This window comes from Diplotaxodon limnothrissa, linkage group LG14 (genome assembly GCF_057381915.1).
Source record: "Diplotaxodon limnothrissa isolate DT_005_m linkage group LG14, D_limnothrissa_male_GT1.1, whole genome shotgun sequence".
NCBI lineage: Eukaryota > Metazoa > Chordata > Actinopteri > Cichliformes > Cichlidae > Diplotaxodon > Diplotaxodon limnothrissa.
In genome coordinates, this window is record NC_140609.1 from 7,968,824 (window position 1) to 7,995,858 (window position 27,035).

Here is a 27,035-nt window from a genome sequence, read left to right on the forward strand (position 1 = left end):
CAGAATGGAGGGAAACGGGTTAGTCGACTGCAACGGCGGTGTCCGCTCCACCAGAGCGGTGCCAGGGGGCTTCCTTCTTGAGTCCCCTTTAAAGTAATGATAGCCTACTTGAAAATAGGTTAGGTGCTGCATTGCTTCAGCCCAAGCCTGTTCGGTCAGCACACGCAGTCTGTGTAATATTTAAATAAAGGTTTTGACCTTCAGCTTAAAGGAGCTTCGGGTTTTGTTTGTTTGTTTGTTTGTTTTAATATCTTGCACACTGTAGTACACTGTACAGTGTAATTACTGTACTTTTATTTTCTGAAAAGCTACTCTAAAGCTTCAAAACCTTTTTGGACAGAACTGAAGTATAAAAGTACGCGTTCCAAGGTTTATGTCGGGGCCCATGGGGTCAGGGGTCAGGCGTAAATTCAATTTCCTCAGTGTCTTTGGCAAATAAATTTAACTTACTAATATGTATTTTGAAGATGTTCAGCTACTTTCCAACCTTGAACCTTCTTTTCGGTGTGAACTTCAGCTTTCAGGTGAATGATTCGGTGTATTTCAGTTAAATTTAACAAGTTTCCCAAATATTTTAGCAATTACAGTATTTCAGCTAAAAAATATTCGCGTATCAGCTTTCGCACTGCATTTTCTTCAGGGAACGCATTCTCTAGTTATGATGATGATGATGATGATTTCTCCAGCACGCAACAATGTGTTACCGATTGTTTGAAGTAAAATTAAATAGCTAAAAAGCTGTAAATAAATAGCTTAACCTTTTTGTAGGTCTGTGTCCCGGAGCTCACATGCTGCATTGCAAAAATTGAACAAATATATATCTAAACGTTTTCCTTATATTAAGAATGAACATAACGGCTTATGTTAAGTTCTAAATAAAGTTTTGTGAGAGTAAAAAAGAAAAGAATAATCACTCAGGCACCTCTGCAGACAACTACAACCGGCTAGTGAGGGTCCTTTTCCTCCACATAGCTGGTGACGATTAGCAGCGAACATGCCGACTGTCGGAGTTAAACAGGATCTTCTATTCAAAGCTTTGGGTAGAAGTTACAGTAAGTCATATTTACTGTATTTTCCGGTAACCTTTAATCTGCTCGTCTGTTTTCTCTTTTTTTTTTATTTTTGCTTCTAAACGACAGAGTTAGGTCAGTACGTTGTGAACTCGCTGTCTGATTGTTAGCAATGTAGCAGCTGCTCATGAACTGTAGAGCTAATTTTAACTGCCTTCATTTCTAATTATTAAAGAAAGTACCACTTATTTGATGGCGAGTTTATTTTGGTTTATTTGTTAACTTATGTATTTTTTGCGATAAGGAAATAGTACTAGTTCATTTCTATCTGCCTGTTGACTGACAGCGTGATTGCATCATTTCCTCCGCTTCCTCCTGTCATTTAAGCCTCTGGGTTTGTTCAGAATCACTATCCTGTCAGCTTGTTCGTTGCCAAAAGTGTCCACCAACAGATTAAGTCTGCAGTTTTTATTATTTTTATGTTTTGTTGCTATTTTTACTGCATAAAGTCTTTAACATCAGTTTTTATCATCTTTTTTTATAAATATAAAATGGTCATCACGTTCGTTTGTACAATGCACTTGTTGGAGGACAACATCAAAAATGACCATTTCATATATTTGCAGTGCTGCTTGATTTTCTTGTATTGTTAATGGAGTCTGGGACATGTAATCGATTAGATAAACATTGTCATGAATTCCCTCTTACTTTCGCTGTTTTGCTTCCACCACGATAAAATCACACTTCCTGCACAGCTCTCTCACCTCGGTAAAGTGAGCCGTCATTTGTGAGCCGCGGTCAAGCCAGCCGCCTACTATCCGCCGCATAAATTTCCTTGCGCTTTTACACCAGTCTTTACGGTAGCGCCTTTTCGCTTTATATCCTGATTGAAAGCCTAGACTCGCACACACGTGCGCGCGCGCGAACAGTCACACGCGCGCGCGCACACACAAATTACAATGTAACAGCCCAATACAGCCATCGTGACAGTCTGGTTGCATATTCAAAAATTCATTAAAAATCATTCTTAAAAGTTGATGCCAAGCTTTCAATACAATCCTCTTCTCGGACACCTACTTTACCTCTGGGCCAGGTTTTACCCAGATTTACTGTAATATTACTCAGAAATCACAGTAAACTCATATTCAGTGCAATACAGTCAATACACTACAATTATGTTTATTTCAAAAATTCATTAAAAGTCCTCCTGAGTAGTTGATGTCCAACTTTCAACACATCGCTCCTCTGGGACACCTACTGTACCCGTGTGCCAAGTTTCAGCCAGATTTACTGTAGAATTTCTCAGAAATTAAAGTGTACTTGTATCTAATGCAGTCAGCCAATACAATATAATTATGTCAATTTTCAGAAATTCATGAAAGATCATCCTGAGTAGTTGAGGTCCAACTTTCAACACATCCCTCCTCTGGGACACCTACTGTACCTGTGTGCCAAGTTTCATCCAGATTTACTGTAGAATTCCTCAGAAATTAAAGGAAACTTATATTCAATTCAATACAGTCAATACAATATAATTATGTCAATTTTCAAAAATTCATTAAAAATCATCCTGAGTAGTTGATGTCCAACTTTCAACAGATTACTTCTCTGGGACACCTACTGTACCTGTGTGCCAAGTTTCATCCAGATTTACTGTAGAATTCCTCAGTAATTAGAGGAAACTTATAATCAATTCAATACAGTCAATACAATAGAATTATGTCAATTTTCAAAAATTCATTAAAAATCATCCTCAGTAGTTGATGTCCAACTTTCAACACATCCCTCCTCTGGGACACCTACTGTACCTGTGTGCCAAGTTTCCTCCAGATTTACTGTAGAATTCCTCAGAAATTAAAGGAAACTTATATTCAATTCAATACAGTCAATACAATATAATTATGTCAATTTTCAAAAATTCATTAAAAATCATCCTGAGTAGTTGATGTCCAACTTTCAACAGATTACTTCTCTGGGACACCTACTGTACCTGTGTGCCAAGTTTCATCCAGATTTACTGTAGAATTCCTCAGAAATTAAAGGAAACTTATATTCAATTCAATACAGTCAATACAATATAATTATGTCAATTTTCAAAAATTCATTAAAAATCATCCTGAGTAGTTGATGTCCAACTTTCAACACATCCCTCCTCTGGGACACCTACTGTACCTGTGTGCCAAGTTTCATCCAGATTTACTGTAGAATTCCTCAGTAATTAGAGGAAACTTATAATCAATTCAATACAGTCAATACAATAGAATTATGTCAATTTTCAAAAATTCATTAAAAATCATCCTGAGTAGTTGATGTCCAACTTTCAACACATCCCTCCTCTGGGACACCTACTGTACCTGTGTGCCAAGTTTCATCCAGATTTACTGTAGAATTCCTCAGAAATTAAAGGAAACTTATAATCAATTCAATACAGTCAATACAATAGAATTATGTCAATTTTCAAAAATTCATTAAAAATCATCCTGAGTAGTTGATGTCCAACTTTCAACACATCCCCCCTCTGGGACACCTACTGTACCTGTGTGCCAGGTTTCATCCAGATTTACTGTAGAATTCCTCAGTAATTAAAGGGTACTTGTATTCAATGCAATACAGCCAATACACTACAATTATGTCAATTTTCAAAAATTCATTAAAAATCATCCTGAGTAGTTGATGTCCAACTTTCAACACATCCCCCCTCTGGGACACCTACTGTACCTGTGTGCCAAGTTTCATCCAGATTTACTGTAGAATTCCTCAGAAATTAGAGGAAACTTATAATCAATTCAATACAGTCAATACAATAGAATTATGTCAATTTTCAAAAATTCATTAAAAATCATCCATAATAGTTGAGGTCCAACTTTCAACACTTTCTTACTCTGGGCGTCCTACCGTACCTCTGGGCCAAGTTACATCTCAATTCACTGTAATCTTTATCAAAAATTGAAAGAACAATTATATGTCAATGCTGGATGTGTGTCCTTTCAAAGTGACACTAAATAACAGAACTCAGGCACATCAGGGAATAATCCAAAAGGCGGATTTATTAAACAAAAACAACATACAAAATATCTCTAACCCATACTACATAACCTAAAAAGAAACAAAGGGACACTTAGAAGCACAAGAATACAATACTGAAAGGGCAAGAGACACAGCCCAAACATAATCCACAGCTAAAATGCCCAAAGAACAAGTCATCCCACATAGCAGACGGGTCTTGCCTGGGTCTGGTGTCAAGCCGGCACTGCTGGCTGACTTCTGGCATGGTAAGATGGCACTGTTTATGTGATGGCATGCCACATTTGGCCTGATTGGGTGAATGTGACATGTTGTATAGAGCACTTTGAGTAATATGGGTGAGTAAAAAAGTGCTGTATAAGAATCAGTCCATTCACTGTCTGAACAGAGTTTCGTCATGTTACTTTTGCACTATTATGTTCCAGCACATGTTGTTATTACATGGCTTACATGGCTAAGGTACACATTAGGCTGACATCTGGGGCCAGAGCTGAAACTGTTCTGGGCCAGCACAGGGCCAGCAGTGTGTCTGCAACTGGCCTTGTGCTGGCTCATGTGTGGGCCACCTCTGGTAAACCAGATCTGGGCCACCATGGGGCTGTCATTCTTTGCGGTACGCAGGCCATGTGTAAGCACATTGTGTGGGACAGATCCAGGCCATACCAATTTTGCTATGTGGGAGGAATTGTGTAAAAATAGAAACATCATAAAAATGAAAATACCATACCATACCACCTTTATTTATAAAGCACTTTAACATAAAACCAGAGTTCACAAAGTGCTGTACATGCTAAAAGCATAAGTAAAGAAAATTAAAATGAGATAAGATAAAATAAATAACTAAAAAGTAAAATAAATTGAAACATGTCAAAACAAATTGAGTCAACCCCTCTAATCAATGCCAAAGGCTTCAGCGAATAAATATGTTTTAAGAAGACTTTTAAATTCAGAGAGAGAAGAGGCCTGCCTAACATTCAAGGGTAGATCATTCCACAACTTTGGAGCAACTACAGCAAAAGCACGATCACCTTTAGATTTATACTTAGTTTTTGGTACCTTAAGGAGCTGCTGATTGGCGGACCTAAGGGAACGGGGAGGTGTATATGGTTGTAGTAGCTCCGAGAGGTAGGGGGGGGGGGCAGGCCATTAAGAGATTTAAAAGCAAATAAGAGAATTTTAAAAACAATCCTAAAATATACAGGTAGCCAGTGGAGTGAAATTAAAATTGGGGTAATGTGCTCAAACTTTTTTGTTCCAGTTAAGAGACGTGCTGCAGCATTTTGCACAACCTGCAGGCGCCTAATGGACGCATCACTAACCCCAAAATAAAGTGCGTTACAATAATCCAGCCTAGAAGTAACAAAGGCATGGATTACTGTCTCAAAATGCTGTTTCGATAAGATAGGCTTTATTTTGGCTAATTCCCTCAAATGAAAAAAGCTAGATCTTACAACAGCTCTGACCTGGCTTTCAAGTTTAAGATTTGCCTCTATTTTAACTCCCAGATTAGTGATGACTGGTTTAACATACTGTGCCAGTGAACCAAGATCTATAATAGTGGCCTCAGAAGCGCCACCAAAAACCATCACTTCTGTTTTCTGTTCATTAAAATGTAAAAAGTTCAAAGCCATCCAGGCCCTTATATCATCAAGGCATCTGAGCAGCGGGTCTACTGAGAAGCCATTTATCTTTTTAAGTGGGAAATAAATCTGGGAGTCATCGGCGTAGCAGTGGAAAGAAATCCCATGTTTCCTGAAAATAGACCCAAGGGGTAGGAGATATAGAGAGAAAAGAAGCGGGCCTAAAACTGAACCCTGTGGGACCCCACATTGAAGAGAAGCAACAGAGGATACAAACTCCCCGAGTTTCACAGAGAAAGTTCGCTCTGCCAAATAGGATCTGAGCCACTGCAGTGCGGTACTCCGCATACCCACCAACTGCTCTAAACGGGAAATTAAAATATTATGATCCACTGTATCAAAAGCAGCAGTTAAATCTAACAGCACAATAATAACACAGTCACCTGAGTCATTTGCCAAAAACACATCATTAAAAACTCTTAAAAGGGCAGATTCGGTACTATGTAAAGCTTTAAAACCAGATTGGAAAACTTCTCAAATACCGTGTTCTTCTAGGAAGGACATTAATTGCTTGTAAACTACCTTTTCAAGAATCTTTGAGATAAAAGGCAGTTTGGAAATAGGTCTGTAATTCGCAATAATATCAGGATCAAGAGCAGGTTTCTTGAGTAGAGGCTGAATCACCGCATGTTTGAGATTGACAGGTACAACACCAGAGGACAAACTACTATTTACAATGGATTGTACAGCTGATGCTATAGTGAGAAAAACCTCTTTGAAAAATCGAGGAGGGAGAGCATCATAAGGGGAGCCTGAGGGCTTCATGTGAGCAATGAACTCCTGCAGGCAGAGCAAGGAAACTGGCTCGAACCTGTCAAAGACAGCAGAACTAGGGACAGGGGTAGAAGGGTCGAGAACGGACTGGGAAGTCTGCGCTTTGACAGATAGCACTTTATCAATAAAAAAGTGTAGGAAGTTTTCACAAATTTCCTGAGAAGACTCGACACCAGCAGTCTGTGGAGCGTGAAGGACCATGTCAATAGTCTTGAATAAGACATGAGGCTTACGACAATTTGCCTGAATAATAGCAGCAAAATGTTTCCTCTTAGCATCTTTTACAGTTTTCTGGTAAGAATTCCAGTAGTCTTGTAACATTTGATATGACACCTGAAGTTGATCCTTCTTCCATTTACGTTCAGCTCTCCTACACTTTCTTCTGGCAGCCCGGGTGTCTTCATTCAGCCAGGGTTCAGATTTGGCTTTTACTTGCCAAAGCTTAAAGGGGGCCACTGAATCTAAAGCAGTTTGGCAGACAGAGTAAAACCACGTACTCAGCTCTTCTGTATCATTGCATATGAAATCAGGAAGGCCGCCGTTCTGATTAAAAGCAATAGAGAACTGTCCAGCAGAGGAAGGGTTAAAAATACGACAGCTCCTAGCAGCAACAGGAGGAAGATTAACTTTGGTACAAGGAAGGAAAACCTCAAACAAGACAGACCTATGGTCTGACCATACAACATCACAAACCTCTAAGTTAGAGACAGGTAAATTGTGAGTTAAAACAAGATCCAACCTGTGCCCATATTTTTGTGTAGGCACAAACACAGGTTGCACAAGATCAAAAGAGTCAATAAGATTTAAAAAGTCCTTTGCCATTGGCTTGTCAGGGCAGCACACATGAATATTGAAGTCCCCAATAATAAGGACATGATCATATTTTGGCATAATTTCAGCCAACAGATCAGAAAAGTCATTTAAGAAGTTCTTATTGTATTTTGGGGGTCTGTAAACCACAGCACAGAGCACTGTGTGAGAGCGACCTAGCTCAAACATGCTCAGTTCAAAGCTACTAGGTGAGGTTGATAATGGCAGTGGTTTACATTTATACTGCTTCTTAAAAACAACCGCTAGTCCTCCTCCTCTGCCTGATATTCGAGGAGAGTTTAAAAAGCAGCAGCCATCAGGTAAGAGATCTGTGAAAGCGCTGGACTCACCGGCCCTCAACCATGTCTCAGTTATACAGAGGAAATCCAGTCCTTGGGTCATAAATAAATCCCTTAAAATAAAAGTTTTATTACTCAGCGATCTAGTGTTCACCAATCCAAACCTGGTGGAGGTCAGCGTGTTCGTGGCTGACAGCGAGACCCGACGCAGCGGCCGTAGGTTCTGTAGGTTCGCACCGCGCCGACGAAGATGAGGGGAAATCTTTCGTGGCTGGGACATCTGATCCGAGCCAACAACGGGCACCAGCCAGGCATCGATGGGCTCCAGAGAGCACGGAGAAAAGGCATGACAAGGTACAGATCCACGTTCGTTCCACGGAGCCGGGGAAGAGCGTGCCAAGTACGCCTTAAGTTTCACGAGTAGACCGCTACGTTTGCCCCGGCGTCTGAAACGCTTTCGCCGTGAGGCTGGGGCCAGGGTCCGACAAAGGTTAGCTGGTATCCCAGACAGGAATGGAGGTAACGCCTTATGTCCATTATAAGTTGCATTGGTAAGATCACTGGCAACTCGGAGGTCCAACAGTTTTTGGCGATTGTACATTAAAAGAGAGTTGACTCTAGCAATAAAAAACAACATAAGCAAACACAACAGAGGAAGAGCCAGACGGCGAGCCACACACACTGGCGCCATCTTGACAGGCCTGAACAATACCTTCAGCAGAGAAAATGAACATAAAGTAAAATGTACTGAAAAGAACATCAGTATGGCCATCATTATTTGCTTGGAAAGTCTAAAGTTCCATGGCTTTGAACAGCCAGAGAACGCAATGCCCAGCTTAGAATGACTAAAAGTAACTTCTTTTAACATTCTGTCATTCTGCTTCTATATCAAAAATCCACTAAAAATAGTCATTTGAAAAAAAATATTCGCCACTTTTCATCAGTTTGGGTTCCTCTGTTTATAGCAATTTTTAGAAAAGAACCCAATACCTTTGTCACTATACAGTTGTACAGTGAGATACAGAGCATCTCCTACTCATTGCAAACATGCTGGGAGGGTGGCTCTATCCGCCTTAGTGCAGCTGCTGTACCATACTGTGATGCAGTAAGTTAGTAGGCTCTCAATGGGCGAGTGGTGGAAGGGTGAGCTGTAGTACACAAAGAGCATTCTGGCGTAGCTCTGCCGCTGTTCTAGGTGACTCAGCACCAAGTGGAGGGTGATGGCATCTTCTGTGAATCTGTTTGCATGGTATGCAAACTGGTGGGGGTCGAATTCTGGGGGGAGGTAATCCTTGGTGTGCTGAAGGACTAGTCTCTCAAAGCATTTCATGATTACCGGTGTGAGGGCCACAGGGCAATAATAGTTCAGGCTGGTGATGGGAGACTTCTTTGGTACTGGGATGATTGTGGCTGATTTTAGACAGGATGGGATGGCTGCTTCATCCAGTGAGAGGTTGAAGATTCTGGTGGAGATGAGGGTGAGCTGGTGGGCACATGGTCTTAGCACTTTACCACGTATTCCGTCTGGACCGGCCGCCTTCCTGGGGTTCACTGCTAGGAACACACATCTGACATCGTGCTCCGTTACAGTGAATGGAGCGGTGCAGGAACCAGGTGAGGATGAGGATGGGAGCAGGGCTGAGGCAGATGAATGCTGCTGTTGTGGTGTTTCAAAGCAGGCGAAGAAGCTGTTTATTTCCTCTGCTAGCTGCACACTCAGGTTTTCTGTTTTCACAGTTCTGCCTCTGTGGTTTATGATGTCTATTATTCCATGCCATGTGTTGTTGCTGGACAGGTGGGACCCCTTTTCAGGTCAGCTCGAGCAGACCTGTACAGAGCTCTGTCAACAGACCTACAGGGAGTGCAGAATTATTAGGCAAGTTGTATTTTTGAGGAATAATTTTATTATTGAACAACAACCATGTTCTCAATGAACCCAAAAAACTCATTAATATCAAAGCTGAATGTTTTTGGAAGTAGTTTTTAGTTTGTTTTTAGTTTTAGCTATTTTAGGGGGATATCTGTGTGTGCAGGTGACTATTACTGTGCATAATTATTAGGCAACTTAACAAAAAACAAATATATACCCATTTCAATTATTTATTTTTACCAGTGAAACCAATATAACATCTCCACATTCACAAATATACATTTCTGACATTCAAAAACAAAACAAAAACAAATCAGCGACCAATATAGCCACCTTTCTTTGCAAGGACACTCAAAAGCCTGCCATCCATGGATTCTGTCGGTGTTTTGATCTGTTCACCATCAACATTGCGTGCAGCAGCAACCACAGCCTCCCAGACACTGTTCAGAGGTGTGTACTGTTTTCCCTCCTTGTAAATCTCACATTGGATGATGGACCACAGGTTCTCAATGGGGTTCAGATCAGGTGAACAAGGAGGCCATGTCATTAGTTTTTCTTCTTTTATACCCTTTCTTGCCAGCCACGCTGTGGAGTACTTGGACGCGTGTGATGGAGCATTGTCCTGCATGAAAATCATGTTTTTCTTGAAGGATGCAGACCTCTTCCTGTACCACTGCTTGAAGAAGGTGTCTTCCAGAAACTGGCAGTAGGACTGGGAGTTGAGCTTGACTCCATCCTCAACCCAAAAAGGCCCCACAAGCTCATCTTTGATGATACCAGCCCAAACCAGTACTCCACCTCCACCTTGCTGGCATCTGAGTCAGACTGGAGCTCTCTGCCCTTTACCAATCCAGCCACGGGCCCATCCATCTGGCCCATCAAGACTCACTCTCATTTCATCAGTCCATAAAACCTTAGAAAAAACAGTCTTGAGATATTTCTTGGCCCAGTCTTGACGTTTCAGCTTGTGTGTCTTGTTCAGTGGTGGTCGTCTTTCAGCCTTTCTTGCACTGAACATAAGTTCCCTGCAATTTCTGAAGAATATTACAGTAAATCTGGCTGAAACTTGGCACACGGGTACAGTAGGTGTCCCAGAGGGGGGATGTGTTGAAAATTGGACATCAACTACTCAGGATGATTTTTAATGAATTTTTGAAAATTGACATAATTCTACTGTATTGGCCGACTGCATTGGATACAAGTACCCTTTAATTTCTGAGGAATTCTACAGTAAATCTGGATGAAACTTGGCACACAGGTACAGTAGGTGTCCCAGAGGGGGGATGTGTTGAAAGTTGGACATCAACTACTCAGGATGATTTTTAATGAATTTTTGAAAATTGACATAATTCTATTGTACTGACTGTATTAGATTGAATAAATGTTTCCATTAATTTCAGAGGAATTCTACAGTAAATCTGGCTGAAACTTGGCACACAGGTACAGTAGGTGTCCCAGAGGGGGGATGTGTTGAAAGTTGGACATCAACTACTCAGGATGATTTTTAATGAATTTTTGAAAATTGACATAATTGTAGTGTATTGGCTGTATTGCATTGAATACAAGTACACTTTAATTTCTGAGGAATTCTACAGTAAATCTGGCTGAAACCTGGCACACAGGTACAGTAAGGTGTCCCAGAGGGGGGATGTGTTGAAAGTTGGACCTCAACTACTCATGATGATTTTTAATGAATTTCTGACATTTCCATAATTGTATTGACTGTATCGGGCTGTTTCATTGTAATTTGTGCTCGCGCATGCGCATGCGACTGTTCGCGCGCGCGCACGTGTGCGCGGGTATAGGCTTTCAATCGGCACATAAAGCGAAAAGGCGCTACCGTAAAGACTGGTGTAAAAGCGCAAGGAAATTTATGCGGCGGATAGGAGGCGGCTGGCTTGACCGCGGCTCACAAATGACGGCTCACTTTACCGCGGTGCTCTACCCTCAGTGTACTTCATGACCAGTATCTCAAATCTGTTTTCTGCATTATTCGCTTTATTTGTTTATTATTCGCTTATTACGCACAAGTCATGTACAGTGCTGTCGGCCGCTGTTTTTTGTTTCCAAAAATGACCTCCGACAAGAAAGCATAATTTCTGCTGTTTAATACCGAAGAAATTAAAACTTTTTAAAATTATGCCAAATTGAAAAATGCTTGGCTGTGTCTCAAATAAAACCTCTAACTTTGCTGTGCTTCACTTCAGCAGCATCGGGTAATGTTCATATGTTGATTCATGGTTTTCTTCAGTTTTTGATCTACTGCAGAATATTTTTAAGGCAGTTATCTGCTATAAAAAGCCAGGCCAGGAAAATCTTCGCTGTGTTTAATCAGTGACAATACCCACCTCTAGTGAGTAGCCTAGGCCTGACAGAAGTGGACGTAGCTGTGGATAATGAGAAAAGATATAAAGAACGTTTGATTACTTTTTCGTTAAGGCCTGAGCCATCTGAAATTCATAGCTAGTGCTCTGACACGGAGCCATCAACCTCTCAGGTTATGTCTAACATTGGTCCGGAGACAGAATCAGATAATGAGCCTCATACGATCGACTCCGAGCCAGAGCCCACTGAAAGTAAAAGGGGGAAAGTGTATACAAAGTATTTCAAAGAGAGTGGCTTGACCAGTTTCCGTGGCTAAGATACTGTAAAGCTGACAACATGATGCACTGCATTTACTGTCGTGAGTGTGGAAAGACCATGGCCGGCAATACTGCATTTGTGACTGGTGCTAATACATTTCAAATTGAAATGCTGAAAAAGCACAGTGTATCCAGAAAAAACATTATATGCCGCGATAAATGCACTGCTCAAGTATCCCCTCTCCCCGCTGCCTTTCAGCGGCAGGCAGCAGCAAACAGGTCATCAGAGGAGGCTGAGAGGATGATTAAGTTTTAACATTATCTACGTTATTGGAATTTTACCTAAATTACTTGATTTAGTCAGTAACAAGGAATTAAAAAATGGGTTTCAGTTGGCCAAAAGTGGCCACCATAGAGCCAACAGGAATAACTGCATGTGTAGTGTATATTATTGATATAATTAAGGAGCTGAAGTTGGAAAATTAAAAAAATAGTGAAAAATTGAAGAAATTGAAGTGTACACAAATGGCCAGCATAGAGCCCAGAGGGTTAAATGTGAGCAGGCTGCTGTGACATGTGCCAGTAAATATCTTCTAATGTCTGTCTGCCTTTTGTTTTAGCTGATGAGGAGTTTGACGAGCTTTGCTTTGAGTTTGGGCTGGAGCTGGATGAAATTGTAAGTACATGACATCAAATACGAACAGCTCGCTATTTGTGGTTAATAAAGTAATGCAGTAATGCTCTGTTATTGCAGAGATGTAAGTACAGTTCTTTGATTTGTCTACATTTGTGTCTGAATTCTGGCATGCTGAAGTTCCTCTTCCCCATCTGCTTTACAGACCTCTGAGAAAGAGATAATCAGCAGAGAGCAGGGTGACACTAAGGCCTCAGGAGCATCTGATGTGATCCTGTATAAGATCGATGTACCAGCTAACCGCTATGATCTGCTATGTCTGGAAGGACTGGTTCGTGGACTGCAGGTCTTCAAGAATAAGTGCGTTTCTGCAATTTTTAACAGGCTTAACCTGAAATAAATGACAAGAGATTTATTTATATATCAAGTTTTGTTGCCGTGATTGACCAGCACTTTGTTTTTTTGTTTTGTGTACCGTATTTTCTGCACCAAAAGGCGCACTTATAATCCTTTAATTTTCTCAAAAATCAACAGTGCGCCTTATAATCCAGTGCGCCTTATGTATGAATTCTGGTTGTGCTTTCTAACCTTGAACCAATTTTATGTGGTACATGGCGCTCATAAATCTGTAAAAAAATGTTTTAGTACGACTTGTGTAAGCTACGAAGTGCTTGATGGATTGTCAGATGGATTGTTGGAGCATTACAGCTACCGTAGTCAGGAGCCTCGCAGAGTAATCTAGGTCCAAAACTCTGTCCGCTTCAGGTCCCAAAGTCAAACGAACACTGCGGCATCACTGAGAGTTAAAACTGTTCTTCCCTCTAACCGCAGAGATTGTGTTTTTGTTTTAGGTTGGAGGTGCCCCGATACAAACGTGTTAGCCCACTCAGTGGGGAGCCTCAGAAGCTGATCATCACTAAGGAGGTGTGTGGAGATGTTCACAATTATAAAATGTTTAACAAGAAAAAAAATAGTTTGTAACCTAGAACAGGTATCAGTGCGATTTGCCTGTTGACCCTATGTTTGCGGCGCTTCACTCCCCTCAGACGGAAGCAGTGCGACCCCACGCTGTGGCAGCAGTCTTGAGGAACATCACTTTCACACAGGAGCGCTATGACAGTTTCATTGAGCTGCAGGAGAAACTACATCAGAACATTTGCAGGTGAGAGCACACCAACCACCTACTATATATAACATGAATGTGTTTCCTTTAAAAATTTGAGTCTAAATGGCTAGCTGCAGCTACTTACAATGAAAAGACCAACACGATGCTGCCATTACCTCTGACACTTGTTACTGTCCTAAGTCACCTAGTTAGGTAACTAAAGACATAATATACTTATTTAAAAGTACTAAGAATGTTTTTGATTAGACCCAGTAATAAATCTTGCAGAACAACACTTATGTTTTGTGATGATAGTTTTACTCTCATGAAACTCACTGCAGAGCCAAAAATCATCAGGGCCTACGTTGCCTAAGATTGATTTTGCACATGCCTAAGGATGAATTTCGTAAGAACTTAATTGTTTACTTTTTATTGATACTAGATGCTGGATGCTATTTTTTTTTTTACTTTGATGCTTTATTTACAAAACAGTGCTGTGGCGTTCTGTAGCCTTCATGGCAAGTGGTCCACATACATTTGCCAGTGAAACGGCACCTTGAGCAAAAACATCTAGGAGCAAGCTTGTCAATAAAAAGTGTGACAACATTAAGCCCAGGGAGCCCCCACTTTTCAAGAAAAAGACCGATAACACAACAACAACAGTGACAAATTTGCTGTCATAATTTAACGTGGAGCTTTTCTGTACACATACAGGAAAGAGCGAAAAGGCGGTGCTGTTAATGAGATGGTGAGCTCAAATAGATTTATTACAGTAACCACTATTAAACCCCTTTACTGTGAAAAAGTTGGCAGGAATCATTCATCAAACCACCTGATTACCAATCTCCAACATGAAGTAAAGCTAATTTTGTAGCTGCTCCCATTTCGTTGCAATTTGTTTTGGCAGAAAGCTACAGAAGTTCAAATAAAATATGCAGAGCTGTTAACCTTGTCTGATACCATGTTTTAATCAAGCAGCTCACTGAGGGCTGTCACAGTGACACCTGCAGCAAGCAGGAGTGAGCCTACAGGGTACAAGACTACATTTATTTAAAGGCTTTTGTGACATTTTATTTTGCAGATGTAGATTAATCTAAAATATGAATACCATATTGTAATAATAAAATTGTATTAACCTTTAAAAATAAACTAGGGTTTGGGTTTTTTTGCATTTCAGGAAAAACAGTAAAACTGAGCCACTGACCTGTGGCTGAGTTAATTATTCACATTATTAACATCTATACCATCATAACAGAAAACATTTCGTAGAATACTGATATGCTCTGTTTTCTTCATTGCAGCCACCACATGCTCCTATGAAGGCTTAGAGACACACACAGTTATTTGCAAGCATGCTTAAATACGCAGACACACACACAAACAGAATCTGAGTGTTTACCGAGTCACGGCACATATATCACATTAGAAAAATCACACGGCACACAACGAAACAGAAATGTCACAAAAAGCATATTGATAACTTTTCTCCGCGCACCAGGTATACTGGAATTGGCTCAGTTTGTCCCCAATATATCATTTTTGCTTTCTTCTGAATCAGAATACTTTATTGATGCCTAGGGGAAATTATTTTTCATTACAGTGCTTTATTATAAACAAACATTAACAAGGACAGACAATACACTAACTAAGAATAGCACAATATATATATATATATATATATATATACACACACATAAAAGTCACTTATTAATAAATAGCTGAAAAAGGAAGAACATGTGCAAGAAGGGTGTAGCTGTTGCAGTAAACTGTGTGTTAAGTGGGTGAGTTGTACAGGGAGATGGCCACAGGCAGGAATGATTTCCTGTGTTGTTCAGTGGTGCTTCTCGGTAATCTCAGTCTTTCACTGAACGTGCTCCTGTGACTGACCAGCATGTCATGGAGTGGGTGGGAGGTGTTCTCGAACATTGTCTTTATCTTGGACAACATCCGCCTCTCCGACACCACCTTGAGGGAGTCCAGATCCATCCTCACAACATTACTGGCCTTACGAATCAGTTTATCGAGTCTGTTGGCATCTACGACCCTCAGCCTGCTCCCCCAGCATGCAACAGCACAGAGGATCGCACTGGCCACAACAGACTCATAGAAAATCCTGAGCATTTTCTGGCAGATGTTGAAGGACCTCGGTGTCCTCAAAAAATAGAGACGACTCTGGCCCTTTCTGTAAAGTGCTGTGGTGTTTGTAGCCCAGTCCAGTTTATTGTCAATGTGAACTCCAAGGTATTTATAGTCCTCCACAATGTCAACACTGACCCCCTGGATTGAAACAGGGGTCAAGTGTTTCCTGGTCTTCCTGAAGTCCAGGAAACACTTGACCCCTTCTAACCACTACTTCATGCTAGGGCCTTCATCTGGGTCGGGATTTTCTCCAGGACCCAGGTTAGATTGACTACTTTTTCTTTTCAAATATTTATCTATTGCTATTACGTGCTGCGTTGTCTCACTCACAGCATGACTATTATGTACTTTCTTCAACCCATTTAATTAGAGCACAGTAGTTATACTGCCCTCTAGTGGAAGAGAATGTAATTGTTCTGCCTGTTACTCACTGATCGCTTGGAATACTAATCAGGTTGAACCAGATAATCTTCCACGGCACACCTGATCATTTCTCAAGGCACACCTATGTGCCGTGGAAGATTATCACAGTGGCACAGTGGTAGGGAAACACTGATCTAACTCATCCAGGCCTGGTTGTCTCGAACACGCCACATGGGCATCCACCCAACTGATTTTCAGCCTTTTTGTTGGAGATGAAAATAGAGGCTCCTTTGATGCCTAGGGTTTTTTTTTCTTCTTTTTTTCTTTTTAACATTTATTCCTAACCATGTGTTACACTTCACATCACATCAGCTTTTGATTGCAAATGAGAGCAAAGTCCTTTCACAATCAGAACATTTGAAAACATTGGTAGTATTAATAAATGTTACATAAATACCAATTCAGCTCAGGTATCAATTTAATACTAGTTTTTTAATATCCTATCTTGTCCTGGGCTGTGGAACTCTACTGTCTAGTAGTTATTGAAACAAAGGAAATTGTTGTCTCGGGGCCATTTGTTGTTGTTTAATACTAGAGATGGCACAATATCACTTTTTTATATCTGATACCAATATCATAAATTTGGATATCTGCCGATACCGATATGAATCCGATTGTGTATTTTATCATCAATAAAACTGTTTTTTTAAAAATATTTTGCTGCATTTTGTAGAAGTTCATACTCAAGTATTAAAAGCAAAACATTAAAGCTATTCTGTTATACCTGTATGCAAAAAATACACTGCACACAAAATATTTCATAGTTCAGCAACACTGATCAATCTAATAAACTTAAACCTACTCCATCCTCACTATTCCTCCCTATTTTAGAGAGTACTTAGGTTGTTTAATATTTCCCCTAACTAATAGGGTTGCCAACTCCCAGCAAAAAAACATAGGGAACCACCGCCCACCCTCTGACTCATGATGCTTAATCGACGTAATCGACTTTAATTTAATGCACATGTAAAAAAATAAAATAAAAAATGCACAGAAATCAATTCTTTTTCTACAATAATTAAATAGATTCAACATCTTTCTTCAACAGAATTGCAGACTGCATAGATGGTACCTTCCTAAAGGAAAAGTACTATAACCTACTAACTATTAGACTTAATAGTTACTATATACAATAATGGACTTGCAGTTTACATCAGATGAAAACTTTGGTTGTAAGATTCAGATAATGATTTATTAAAAACTAGACATTTTAAATGAGAATAAGAAAGAAAAGTATTTCTTTGTGCCCCCCTGTCTCTGTTAATGCCTTACCTGGCCCCCCTAACAAATTTTTTGCTAGACCCGCCCCTGCACAGTTACCTGCACTCAGCTATGTAAAAAAGGATCCTGATGCAGAAAGTAATATTAAATAAATTCTAACAACAGCTTATCAAGCTTAAATGTGCTGCTGTTGTTTATCCGCTCGTTTCCACTTTCTGGCCCAAAGTGGGCGATAAACCAACAAGAGAGACAGAAGGGCCAGTCAGCCGATCATTGATCAGTTTCGTGATTTCAAGTAGCAACAGGAGAGGGAAGAAGAGGCAGTCGCTCTATATATCGGTTGTTAAGCTTAACGTGAGAATGCTTTACAAACATTCAGAGATGAACTTACACACTTGCTTTACTTCTCTGGGATAGCTTTCTCAGAGATGAAATGCCGGTTTGGAAGCACATAGCGAGGCTCCAAATGCTCCACCAGACAGCCGACGGCTCTCGCACAACACAGCCACTCGATCATATGACGCATACTTCTCCGACATGCTAAGGTCATGAGCTGGGTTACACCATGTCGCAAGTTTTGTGAGATGCTTTTATGATATTTAATAGATTAATGGATTACATTTTTAATTTCTCTCCAATATCCGATCCAGTAATTTAGGTTTGTATCGGACCGATACGTAATATCGGATTGGTATGTTTGTGCAGAAAGAGGAGCCTGGTGGCGATTGGGACCCATGACCTGGACACCATCTCTGGTCCTTTCACGTACACAGCCAAACGTCCAGGAGACATCTCCTTCAAGCCCCTCAATCAGACCAAAGAGTACACGGCCACCCAGCTCATGAGCCTCTATAAGGTGAGCAGGTGAATGACTCATTGTGGGTCACACAGGCAGTTTGTAGTTTTGGCTAACTCACTGATGTTCTGCTGATTCCTACAGACCGATAGCCACTTGAGGCATTATCTTCACATTATTGAAGACAAACCTTTGTACCCCGTCATCTACGACAGCAACGGCGTTGTTCTGTCTATGCCTCCTATTATCAACGGTGAGCGCTGTGACCTCGCTCTGCTTTCATTTTCTTTTTTTTTATTGGAAAATTTGTGTTAGATTAGATTACACAGTATACAATTAATATATTTAGTTCAGAAATGCTCAGGGTCTATAGTTAGAGAAGATTAAAATCGGAAAGTAGTAACGCTTCTTAAAATGTTTCCAGTAAAATGAAGTGCCGTTTGTTTCAGGGGACCATTCAAAAATCTCCCTGAAGACTAAAAATGTCTTCATTGAGTGCACAGCGACAGACCAGACCAAGGTACAGTTGAGAGAAGAAAACAATAAATCTGTCACTTATCACCACTGTCATGAGAAACTGACTTTAACTTGATCACGTTTCCTACAGGCGAAGACTGTGTTGGACATGATGGTGACCATGTTCAGCGAGTATTGTGCTCAGCCTTTCACGTATGTCACGTCTTCCTGAAATGCTGGCTTTGCTGTTTGCAGGCAGACAGTAAATGGGATGTCAGGTCACTTATGCTGGTTCAGGATGGAAGTGGACATGTTGTTGACTGTGTAGTATAGTGTTGTAGAGGTTTACATTAGCAGTGAGTCATATTTTCACTTTTTACCATGCTCTGCTGTGTGATGTGACAGCAGCTGTTTGCCAACAGCTGTCACAGTTTACTGGATATCATTTTAAAAGCCCGTCTACAAGCTGTACTTTATTTCACCGACTTCTTGTCTGTCTGTGTTGTTAAATTCAGCCCGGCTTTGACTTCATTGAATATTACAATTAGTGTGATGTTTTCTTCTTTCTCCCTCAGGGTAGAGGAGGCTGAAGTGGTGTACCCAGATGGCAAGACCTGCATATACCCAGTACTGTATCACCCACAGTTATCCGAAATGTGACACATGTGACACTAATTTCTTGGAATGGCTCTTAATTCTTGTCTCTTGATTTTTGGTTTACACTTTAGGAGCTGGCTTACAGGAAGGAGAAGCTGTCTGGTAAATTCATTAACCAGAAAGTTGGCATCAAGTAAGTCATTTATGTATAAGTGTAATTATCAGAGTTTGAGATGCATATGAAACGCATGGATAAAATGCTTTTTAAAAAAAGGGGAAAAAAGCCTTTTTTAAAACTAATAATAAAGCTTCAAAATAAATATCACGTTTACATGTTTCAGATTAACAAAAATTTACGTAAAACAATGATAATCTGAATTTACATTCAGTTCTCGACCTTTACGGCCAATATAGGCCGGTACAGATAAACAGAAAGAAACCCCTCTTTAAAATTCTTTCTGATTTCTTTTCACACTTGCATGTTTCATATTGTCAGATAAATCTTGATATTAAACAACGATAATCTGAGAAAATGTGAAACAGTTTTTAAAGTGATGATTTCCTTAAGTAAGAGAAAAAAGCTTCCCAAACCTACCTTGTTGAATCACAAAAGTTTAGTTCAATTTCAGTAGTCACACCGAGGCCTGATTACTGCCAGATGTGTTGATGCAAACACTTTTTCACAGCACTGTATATTTTTAACTGATATATGGAGAGCAGTTACCTAAAACTGAACAATAGCTGCTGATTGGTCAGTTTTAGGTAACTCATCTTTGAGCAACTTTCCCAAGTTTAAATACTGTAATTTTTAGGTTTAATAGATTTAATAAAAATTAAAAATAGTCAGACATGTCACTCTGATCGCTAAAATGTTTAATACAGTGAGGCGGTGTTCCTGTAGCCCCTGTCCATTTAGTAAATATGTCTGGTGTACATTTATTACAATGGTTTAACTTGGCAGATTTACATATGTTCACATTAACCAAGTACAGTGTGTTAGTCTGAGCTGTATGTTCAGTGTGTTTTGTTTTTTTTTACTCAGGATAAGTTTGATTTGAATTTTAAAGTAGTTTAATGCCTCAGAAGATGCTAAGATCAGTGTTTGAAGGAGACCGATTTGGAAAATTTTCATGACCGAAGCTCAAATGTAGCATCTCCCTTTCCTGGTATGATAAGTTGGTTAACCCTTGTGGGGCTGAGTTCAAAGATCTTATCAGTGATTTATCACATCGTACCAAATTTCAAACATATGTTTAACTATTGATGAACAGATTTGTTCCACTCTGTCAGACTATAAATCCATGTTGGGACCAGTGGGAACTGTCTGTAGCCACGTTTTTACTTTCCATTGAAAAGTTTCAGATCAGTTTATTAGTATATGTTCTTAAAATGATACTCACACTCTGCATTTGAGTCTTGGTACTAAAGCATTTCATGCTTTGTGTCAGCGGACGTTCAGTAACATGAAAAGGCTCACTTTTTTTTTCCCCCCTCTCCTGACAGTGAATCGACAGAGAAAATTGCTCACCTGCTGACCAGGATGTGCCTGCTCTCCCAGGCTACCGGCGCCGGTGATGAGATTGAGGTCGAGATCCCACCCACTCGCTCGGACATCATCCACGCCTGCGATATCATGGAGGACGCCGCCATTGCCTACGGTTTCAACAACATTACCCGCACCACCCCACGCACCTACACTGTAGCCAACCAGGTAGCTGCCTTTGCTTGTTTTCTATACATGGTGCATTACTGTAAGCAAATGCTGAGTTAATTAAACAATCAAGTGTGTCTAATCAAGCATGTGCATTCTTATGTATTTGTTCACAGTTCCCACTTAATAAACTGACAGAGCTGCTGAGGCAAGACCTGGCAGCCGCTGGATTTACAGAGGCCCTCAACTTTGCCCTGGTAAAAAAAAAAATCATATAACTTTTGTCTTGGTTTGGGTTTTTTTTTTTGTTTGTTCAGGGTGTTTTTTTTTTGTTTTTTTGTTTTGTTTTTTTTGTCTCTCTTTAAAAAAAAATCCTCAAATTTTTTCATCTTCTCTTTCTTTAGTGTTCTCAAGAAGATATTGCAGAAAAGCTTGGGAAGAAGATCTCGGAGATGAGGGCAGTTCATATCTCCAACCCCAAGACTGCTGAGTTCCAGGTAATATACAGTCAAACAAAGAGACAGAAATGAAATGAAGTGTTTTGGGCCTTTAAAAAAGACAAGAGAGAGTCACATTTTTATCCTCAAAGTAACTTAAAGAGTAGATTTTTTATTTATTTTATTTTTTTTAGCATTAATTGGTCTTTTTAGATTATTATGTGATTGGATATTTACACTGTACAGTAAACGGCAAACAACAGGCTGCAGTGAAATTCGTAAATGTTCAGCATGTCATCTGCAGGTGTTCATTTCACTGTCTGTGTAATGATCTGTAAAAATGTTTCAACTCCAAATAATGTTTATAGGTGCATTTTAAAATGTATCTCCTTAAGTTTAAAATGAAGAAGGTAAAGACTTTTAATGCTGGGATGATTTTGAGAAGTTGAGAACTAATCAGAAGCACAATGTTGTACTGTGATTGTTCCATAAGAGGGCGCCCTCTTCCTCCATAAGGAACTGCAGGCCTGTTTCCAGCTTGACCCGTTTTTTTTTTTTTCCCCACCAGGTGGCGCGCACCACCTTGCTGCCAGGTCTGTTGAAAACCATAGCAGCCAACAGGAAGATGCCACTTCCCCTTAAACTGTTTGAGATATCAGACGTGGTGCTAAAGGATGAGACCAAAGGTAGGCGTCAACAAATCTGAAGTGATGGAGACAAATTTATTACATGTAGAGTTGTACAGTTTTGGAAAGATGAAAACTTTCTTAAACATTACAAATTAGATCAAGTCGAATCGTAGTTGAAGTTGATAGATTTAATTAAAGAAGGGTCAATGAATGTTTTAATAAATATACAGGATTAAAAAAAAACTAAAATGTGGCATACTGAATTGTGTGTATTAGCTTTATTGTAGAAACTGTTACTTATGTCTCTCATCCTTCCACCCAGATGTTGGGGCGAGAAACAGCCGACGTTTCTGTGCTGTTTACTACAACAAGAGTCCGGGTTTTGAGGTCATCCACGGCCTACTGGACCGAACCATGCAGCTGTTGGAGGTGAAGCCAGCCCGAGGAGAAGGCTACCACATCCAGACTGCAGATGGTAAGAAGCGTGGAGATGAAGGGGGGTGTGGGCCTATAGGAACGTATGTACTGCCTAGCTTTGTTGGTAAATAACTAAAGACTGGATTTGTAGAAGGCAGAGAAATCCCAGCCACAGATTTCAAACCACGTGATCTTTTGTTTCTGTACAAGCTGTTGAATGAATTAATCTACCTCGTGATGATAAAAGGCAGGTTTTGTTGACATTATGTAAATCCAGTCTTTGACTAGCAGCAACTGCATTGTTGTGTTTGCTATGAGAGCAGCATGTACATGCTTTATTGTGAGGGAACATTTATCATCGCAGTGAGCTACACAGTTCTGGTTCAACTCCACACTGGCTTGCATCATCAGTGGTGAGGGTAACTCCACAGGAAGGATATACAGGAGCTTGTGTATGTATACACAAGGTATAGGGGTGATGTAGTGATTGGCATGGATATGAAAATGGATTGATGGCTTTTTTTTTTTTGAAGTTAGAGTTATGGATTGTGAATAATCGGTAGTTGCTTGGGCTGTTTAAATCAAAAAACACGTCAGGAGTTGCAATCATAGACGGATAACCACGGAGTAATAAATCAGAAGTTATGCTGTAACTTCAGCACATTGTAGGGTCTCTCTGTTTTTATCTTATGTTGTATGATGTTGCATTTTTGAGCACACCATCTGATTACTTGGAAGTCGTGGCCCAAAACTAACATTTAGATCTTTGAGTTATCATTGACAACATGGTTGCCACACATGTCGTCAGACAGGGTTAGGATCCTTTATTTTCCCCATTCTTCATGCTGTAGTGCCTGAGCAGGAAGAACAGGTCTTTGTGTGTGTAAAACTGACCACACACTTTTTTTTTCTCTTTTGCTAGCACACAGAATTGTCAAGTAGCCACCTTCGCTCAATAAAAAGTTAATGGAGAGCATGACCGGGTTTCCCCTCTGGTCTGGGTAGGACTGAACGTGGACAGTTGCTACAGTAGCTTATATTTTCAGTCTCTTCTGGAATAGACTGACCGGCTTCTATTTTCTTTTTCTTTTTTTAAAATGTATTTATTTTGGGACATAAAGAACTGGAGTGAAGGTCAACCCCCGCTTCCTTCCTCACCTCCAGATTGCTCACCAATTCCTGTAAGAAGAGGTTATGACTTATGTTTTATTGTTTGTTTTAGAAAGCTGCAGAGTGAGTTGCATCCAAAAATCTGAAAGATGTGTGGGAAGGATTTTAGAGCTTCCTCACTTAAACATTCTGCTACAGCTGAAAATATGAACAGTGACCGATAATCATCAGATATTTTTATGTTTAGAAATCCTATGTTATTTCAGCTCTGTTATTGATAGTAGACTATTTAGTGAGAAGGACTTGGCTAACATTGTGAAGAGCAGCACTACAGCACATTTAGCCAATGATAACAGTAAAATTTTAACAATGTGGTAATATTAAGGGTCAATTGCTGAATTAAGTCACCCTCACAATTAGTTTTCTCCAGATCCAAAGTCTTACAAGCCCAGTGGCCTGCTGTTTTTGTGCGAAACTACAACTGTTAAGTTGGCTAATGCATCTCATTAGCCTACTTTTACCTTGTGTGTTTAACTCTACATGTGTAATATGTGTTTAAGATATGTAAACGTAACCATCCACAATGATGAGGTAGTTGTTACAGGACAACAATGTAACGGCAAAATGACATCATGATCGACAGCCTTGCTTTTATACAGGAGTGGAACCAGTTGAGTCGAGTCCCCTATTGTCTGTATTATAGAAACACTGCAGATGGGTGGTGCTCCTCTGTAAACCTTTGCCAAACTGTCTGAGAGTAACTGTTTGCAATTGTTTGCAGACAGGTGGCCTTCCACCTGGCCTCCTGTGCAGTCACCCAGAGGTGGAGGTGTGTTGCATCAAATGTGAAAAAATCTAATGAAATCATCAGGCAAGGATTCAGTATCTCTCTCCTTGTGTGTGCAGAGATGGATCTAACACACCACAGCTTCACTTTTTAATCTGTGCCTCATAATTAATGGTATAGTGACTAAAACATTAAAACAACAACGATTCTTTGTTAAGGATATCACTTTTGAAGTTGACTGCATGTAAATCATTCTAATGCACACCATCCAGACCTGGCTCAAATCCACCAGGATGTTTAAGCTGCAGTGCTGCCATTGCATCTACACTTGATGCCAACATTTGACATGTTGGTGTCATCCAGTGTCTCTAACACCTGGAAAATACCAGATACCATTTTAGTGGGAACTCATAACGTGTCATCACTTAAATGACAGTTTTTGTGACACCCTTATTTTTAACACGTGTTATATTACATTCCTTGGTCTACCTGCAAGTCCAGCAATCACATCCCATCACCCTAATAAATCAGTCTAACCCTCTTTCTCTTACATTCATATACATATGGCATTGAACTGTTCCTGTCATCTCTTTGCTCAATAAAAATAAAAGGTGTCACATCAGCGTTGGTTTTTCGGGGTCATGGACCCAGAACACCACTTCACTTCACTCTAATGATGAAATGCATCTGAGCACATTTTCATAGGGATTCTTTCTTAAGTCACTGTGAATGAAATTAGTCATATTGCATCAGCACTTGAAGCCTGTTGAGAATTCTGCTGACCTTTTATTCTGAAAGGTTCTTTTAATCACAGAGAGCTTGAAAGCAGTAAACTGTACAGTGTGAATGCATTTTCTTCTTCACAGTCCGCTGATATTAACATGTGGTGACACGTGACCAGCTTTGTCAAATTTACTGTAAAGCTAAGTTTGAATGGCAGGTGTGACTCAGTTTCTGATGCAGTTGCTCTGTTCCTATGAGATTGTTAATCAGAAATGTTCGACTGCAGGCCAATCTGTATGCATCTGAGCTGCCCCAAGTTTCCCAGAGGGATTCTCATCCATTCATTTCAGTTTTAGATTCCTCGCCTCTTTCCATTTCCCCCACCCCCAGACCCATATTTTCCTACCTATTTACCTCTCCACCCACCACTTCCGCCCCACCTCTCCTTTGGGCTTTGCAAGGTCACGCTGTAGGATATCTGCCTGTACTGGCCCATTCAGACTGCAAATCAATGGGCTCAAGTATCGGTGGATGAGAGATGAGTGCAGAGAGAGGAGTGGGGAGGATTGAAGGCAGACATGGGAGAGGAACAATGGGGGGGAAACTACAGGGTACAGATAAAAACTTGGGGGTGGGGGGCAGACGAAAGAAGCTAGGTATGAGAGCGTGCATAGGCTGCAGTGTGGAGAGGAGCACAGGAGTCACGTCACCCACTGCAGTGCCGAGCAACGAGACAGACTGGCACATACAGCACCCACCCACGGGTGCTTAGACTGGCCATCTGACAGGCATAAAGTAACACACATACTTCAAACAGGAGCTGAAATTGACATCCTCACAGTTTGCTCTCATGCACAACATACTGGAACACACACTCCCACTCACTCTACCTTCTCCATTTGTTTTTTCCTCTAGTCTCTATGCACCATTAGCCCCACACATGTCAGCATGTCCTTAAACCCATTACAAGGTCGTGACCCAGTCTCATAGCCCACCTGATGCAGACACATGTCCTCAGGATGTGTCCATCAGCAGCTCTGCTGCTCCCTCAGCATCGCTCCCCAGGAATACATGTCAGTCGTGTTTCCACCACTCAGTGCAGAAAGGCGATGAAATGACGAGTCAGGGGAACAGAGGCAGAGCAGAAAACACTTAAATGACAGATGCCCACGTTTCACTTAACAACTGTGTCCAATGCGAGGTCTCGGCCCATTTGTTAGTATCATGTCTTCTATGTTTGTTCGCTTTTTCACCTAGAGCGATCAGTCTGTGTGTGTGTGCTTCACAGGATGAAGGCTCAGTTTAATGACACTAAAGGACTTATTTTCAATCTGTCCTTTGGTTATTGTTCCTGTTTATATGTGGTAATGACACCTCTTACAAAGGTCCTGAGATTTAGGTGACGTAACTCGGTGTTCCAACACAGAAACAAGTGATCAGGTCTGCTTTATATGAAGCAATACATTATACAAAATTACTTGGGCGAAAACGGTGAGCAGTACTAAAAATAACCAAGTAAGCTGTTGTAAATGTGCAACATTTTACAAACCAGGCTCTTCTGTCTATACATACACAGCCTAATATTTTTCCCTCTGTGCTGTAGAGATTTGTCATTGGCATGAGCAAAACACATTATGCATCTGCTATTGACATTAGTTTTAATGGTGATAACAAAACTGTAGACCATCCCCAGCTGTAACTAGGCAATCTCTTACCTAGATTGAATTCATTTTAAGGGTAGAACTATATCATATCTCAGGAATACACACTGTTTATCATAATTAGCAGAAATGACGGCTGAAGCTATAAAAGCAAGACCTGGAATAAGATTCGGTGGATTTTTAACTCATTCACAAGTTCTCCTAAAATGTGGAATTAAAAGCAGGGAAAAGCCTCAAAGA

The 27,035-nt window shown here is 40.4% G+C and overlaps 1 protein-coding gene across 1 annotated transcript in view; it reads left to right on the forward strand.

The window, feature by feature from the left end:
• Positions 1-975: 975 nt before the first annotated feature.
• Positions 976-27,035, forward strand: part of farsb (phenylalanyl-tRNA synthetase subunit beta) — a 31,681-nt gene continuing 5,621 nt past the window's right edge. The window contains exons 1-16 of the mRNA XM_085370013.1: positions 976-1,052; positions 12,630-12,685; positions 12,849-13,003; positions 13,495-13,567; positions 13,690-13,805; positions 18,237-18,387; positions 18,472-18,580; positions 18,777-18,847; positions 18,935-18,996; positions 19,359-19,410; positions 19,512-19,573; positions 20,884-21,091; positions 21,208-21,288; positions 21,436-21,528; positions 22,037-22,154; positions 22,420-22,572. Of these exons, the coding sequence (XP_085226139.1) occupies positions 995-1,052; positions 12,630-12,685; positions 12,849-13,003; positions 13,495-13,567; positions 13,690-13,805; positions 18,237-18,387; positions 18,472-18,580; positions 18,777-18,847; positions 18,935-18,996; positions 19,359-19,410; positions 19,512-19,573; positions 20,884-21,091; positions 21,208-21,288; positions 21,436-21,528; positions 22,037-22,154; positions 22,420-22,572 (1,618 nt within the window). The 5' untranslated portion in view covers positions 976-994. The remainder of the gene's footprint in view (positions 1,053-12,629; positions 12,686-12,848; positions 13,004-13,494; positions 13,568-13,689; positions 13,806-18,236; positions 18,388-18,471; positions 18,581-18,776; positions 18,848-18,934; positions 18,997-19,358; positions 19,411-19,511; positions 19,574-20,883; positions 21,092-21,207; positions 21,289-21,435; positions 21,529-22,036; positions 22,155-22,419; positions 22,573-27,035) is intronic.